This window comes from Ylistrum balloti, unplaced genomic scaffold (genome assembly GCF_031769215.1).
Source record: "Ylistrum balloti isolate Yb309-2 unplaced genomic scaffold, AGI_CSIRO_Ybal_v1 Utg369662, whole genome shotgun sequence".
NCBI classification, from domain to species: domain Eukaryota; kingdom Metazoa; phylum Mollusca; class Bivalvia; order Pectinida; family Pectinidae; genus Ylistrum; species Ylistrum balloti.
The window spans coordinates 639,755-644,507 of NW_026781912.1; the positions used below are offsets into that span (position 1 = coordinate 639,755).

The window sequence follows — 4,753 nt, forward strand, 5'->3', positions numbered from 1 at the left end:
ACAAATTTCAACATAATTTGAATAAAATTCGTGTCCGAATTTAAAACAGGTTAATATTAACATTCAACTGTTATTCAGCATTTAAGATTATGGGGGACTTTAGGTGCACATAGATATAAAACACACACATTTAAATGGTGTATAAACTACACGTTTTACCTGCCATGTGACATGCCAATATCTATTAGCTGTATGTAACAGGTGTAGTTCTCCGTCTCTTGTACACCCATGTTGCATGAGACATTAAAAACAAGTCGGGCTGTCTGACGTTATGTCAACTTAACATTAAACACGTTACATCTTATTTTTCCTTGTGAATCAAATGAGAAATCATGACTATGGAAAACATTATATTTATTGTTTTCGAAATTTCGGCAGAAAAAAATGTATACCAGAGAAGAAATCTGAAATTGAAAATTTGTTTGCTTCCCTTTAGCTTTAAATACTGTTTGAGTTGATCGAATGATTTTAAGCAAATTTTACGAAATTCCGCGTATGACCCGCTGTTGCTGACGTTACGTCATATCAATTGTTTCAATGACGTCATACAATAGTCTATAGCAGTGCGTGTTAACCACGTTTTGAGACCTGACGAAATGATGAGTGATTTTCTACTGGATGCCACAGAATCTCTTCTGAGTTGGAGAAGACTTACTGAAGTAAAATGTGATGTAAAAGTTAACAAACTATTATTCCCAGCAACGTTCAACTATAGTAGAAATCCAATGCCCTTGCTGGTGGATATTTTTTTTATAAACACATAGTGAATACTGCACAGCGCGCGGATGTTGTTTTCCTAAAACTAATGTTCTGTCGTGTGTCAGATTGTGTGATTTTTCAACAACCGCATTGCAGAAATATTTACAAAAATACTTATTTAGAAATCATTGCAATGTAATTCGTCATGGGATGAGATAGGGCGACCCAGACTACTTATAATATATATAGCGGTTAGGTATTAGCCGAAATTCAGCTTTAAAATACCTGTAGCTGTGTCTGCTCGCTTCGGTTATGCTTGGCGGAGCTCTGATCTTTTGTGTCGATTTAAAATCTAGCCATACCTGACATCGTTGTATCAGCCACGTGTCGCAAGTCCGACAAGGAATTGATTGACATCACGGAGTCATTCAGGTAATTGTTCTGTAGGCGCGGTCACCCTCGCGAGTAGGAGGAGCCAAAGAATAGGGAGGTATTTAAATACCCTACCTAACAGGTGGGGACTAGAATAAACAGATTTCCGAGAACCCCCGATCGATGCAGACTGTGCGAACGGGCACGAGCCAAGTTGAGTGCGACAAATCCACGCGAGGGGCACGAGCCAAGTGGCGAGTGATTCAATTACGTGACTTACCTATCTTTTGCGAACTCACAACATTATGACTACTACAATAAGCCTTGTGCCTATACAGGGACTTTCTGGCTCCACCGGGGACGCATTTCAAATGAGTGGGCCCTATATTCTTGTCAGAGCAACGACAGTAGCCCAACAAGTGCAGGCTACTAGGCAGTTAGGGAAAAAACCTGATCCCTCTGCTACAAGGGAACCCGAAGCTTTGCGATGCAAGAGGAGAACAGATAACACTGGTCTGCATCATATTCTTCCGAGACCACAGCCAGCCGCTGTAGCAAGAAGGAACGAACGGGAACGGAATCGAGTGAAAATGGTAAACATGGGATTCGAAACATTGAGAGAACATGTACCAAGTGGCAAGAAAAACAAGAAGATGAGTAAAGTGGACACTTTGAAAGCAGCGTCAAATTATATCAGATATCTCCAACAAATGTTGTCATCTGAGACAGAACCAGTGTCACCACAGAATTTCACAGATATGGACATGGAAGGTCAGGATAGTGACTGTAGCAGTACCACTGGCAGCAGTACCTTCTCAGGAAGTCTCCAAGAAAGTAATAGCCTTAGCAGTTTGTGTGCAGCACTATCTCAGAGTGCCAACTCTTTACAAGACAGTGACAACTTGAACAGTTTCTGTGCTGCTTTACAAAACAATAACGGTATGCATAGCTTTGTGCCAAGTCCAACAGTAAGTTGTTCATCACAAAATTCGCCGGCTCCAAGTCTCTCCTCTGATGCCATATCTGAATCTTTCAGCTCGGAAGAAGAAGAATTACCGGATCTCGGGTCATGGTTTACGTGAACATCCAGGTAAATTTCTTTTATGTATTTCTAAAATAGCGCCATTTTCTTTCCACTTATCAATGAATATTTTTCCGCTGAAGTAGTTCGCCGCTCATACTCGAGATTAAAGTTCATGTAGACATTTTAAACATTTATCTTTAAGCGACGTTTGTGAACTTTGATATGGTGTGATAGAGTTATTTATTAGAAATTTGTGAGTTGTGTATTTTAGGAATTGTTAGGAGTACAAAGTCATGTGTATTAGGTTGTATTCATACATTTGATATGGTGTATTTTCAGGTTCAAAAGCATGCGATATATTTATATATACACAAATATTCTTAATAACAATAATGCTAATTAATTTCAATTCGTAATAAAAAGAATTAAGTAACAGTGAAAAATGGCATTACTGAAAATTTGTAAGTTCATATCAAATCAGAATGATAGTTATTTACGTATATTTTCAAATTTTAATAAAATATTACCTTTGTATTTTTCAGATAAAGCAAATCAAGACATAGATGTACTGGGGAGGTTACCTCAGCGCTGCTCTCGTGCCCAGGCGAGAACCGACCCCCGGTCACTTAGGCGAATAGTGACCAATGGGATGACCATTATGACGTCGTCATGTCTCAATATACCATATTGTGTTCAAGCTATTATGAAGAAAAAGACAAAACTCCCAAATGTGATTCTTCCGTGATAGGGGACTTCTGTTTGACATTTGACATCAAATGCTGTGAATCCACTGACCAGTCGCTAGTTACCTTTTCAAGGCAGCACGCAAATCACGCGCAAAGTTAAATGGCAGTCACCGTTACACAATGTTGCCGATTTATGAACTCGTTCTTGATGCAGATATTTATGACTTTATTTACACTGTTTGATATAAATTTTTATGACAGAATTATTTTACGTAAGGAAAATGCTGACTTTTATCACAGAATACAAAGCTAGTGCTCGAAATGGTATAAGCCAGTTTTTTCTTCATTGTGCTTACTTTTTTAAATATATTTTTATATATTTTATCATGCAAATTTTTATCGCCGGTAAGTATGTTCAATGCCAAATCGATTGTTCTGAAAAGACAAACCGATACCGCCGTCATTGTGTTCTAATAATGAAATGATCGATTTTATCGACTTGTATTGATGATTTTTTGATATCTATTTTACAAAATGTGTTCAATTTACTTTTAAAAGTAAATAGCAGTTTGAAGTTTTCTTTTTCAAATGTTTATGCAATTTTTTCATCAACATGTACATGTTTAATAATACCATCACATATTTTCATTCGTCCTGAACAATGTTTTGTTTGATAGTTTTATAAGAAAGTTATGCAACTATGTTCGTAAACAGTGCTTCCAAGACTAAAACTATTCAGTTTTGTAACTAATATTTATAAAAAGTGTTGATTACATTATTTTTTGATCGAAATGTGTATTACTTCATTAGTGAGATAAGATCTCAAATGAAATTGTATATTTGTAAATATCATATATATTTTTTTCTATTTTTGCGAAGGTATGTATATTGATATATGCATACAGATCAAATATTGTTGTCAATAAAATTTGCGAAGTTGAAGTTTAACTATTTTCTTTGAGTTATGAATTTGAAAATATTCAGTAGATAATTAATTGTACATTGGACGAACGGGTCAAACGAAAAGAAAGACTTCGGGAATGCACAAACTCAAGATTTCGGAACATGATTTTGAAGATAATTTCTATCGTTTAAATAAGGATAAAATGGCGTTTGTCCAATGTACATTAGATAAATTGTTTATGAGATGAAACACAACAACAAATTTAATTCAATACACTATCGAAAAAACACGAACTACGTTTAAATTATTTCTTTTTAATGAGAGACGGATTGTTGACACCGTCTTTGGTTTCTGCAATTACACAACAAAGAGAACGTGTGAACGTGTTCAAGTACGCGATCGATTTCAGTCGACAAGACACCATCATGAAATGTCACATATTTAACGAAAAGCGGGTTAACACTTCAGAAACGCAGATAAAAAGGTTTTGTGAATTAAAACTGAAAACTGATATGTCCAATATTTGCACTTGATTATTGTTTGATCATATTAACAGCCGAGATGTTTTGAATCTTTTGAAAAAAATAGATACAGATACATACTGTCATCTGTGTCATGCACATTCGAAAATAACGAGTGAAGTTATAGTCCCTTTAAAACACTTAACTTCCTTCTAAACTTCCTGTCCAATTTTACAATGATCGATATACTTGTATGTTGTGGAGAGTCTATGCCTCGCGAGAGTATAAAGTACGCGGTTATAGTTAGTATTGTAGAGTCCGTAACTTTGATTGTAGGTACTCCAACCCAACTTATAGACTGTACAAACAGGACTATCTGAGTCAGATAGTTTACTATCAGATCGGACCGCCATAGTGTTTACCTGTATAGCTGTCGTGAAGAGCTCCCTCTGATAATAACTTCTCCACCGAAGGCCAGACGACAGGGCAATGTGTGCCTGTACGTTACCTGTATACGGGCTTATGTGTTTACTTACAAAGTAACACGCGAAGGTATCGGACTTATCATCTATAACTTACTGTAGTCAGACTGGAAGATCTCTACTTT

At 36.4% G+C, this 4,753-nt stretch overlaps 1 protein-coding gene across 1 annotated transcript; it reads left to right on the forward strand.

The window, feature by feature from the left end:
- Positions 1 to 1,376: 1,376 nt before the first annotated feature.
- Positions 1,377 to 2,648, forward strand: LOC132559578 (achaete-scute homolog 1a-like). The gene is made up of 2 exons (XM_060224211.1): positions 1,377 to 2,161; positions 2,638 to 2,648. Exon 1 carries the CDS (start codon positions 1,377 to 1,379, stop codon positions 2,151 to 2,153), a length of 777 nt encoding a protein of 258 aa, XP_060080194.1. The 3' UTR covers positions 2,154 to 2,161; positions 2,638 to 2,648.
- The last annotated feature ends 2,105 nt before the right edge of the window (positions 2,649 to 4,753 follow it).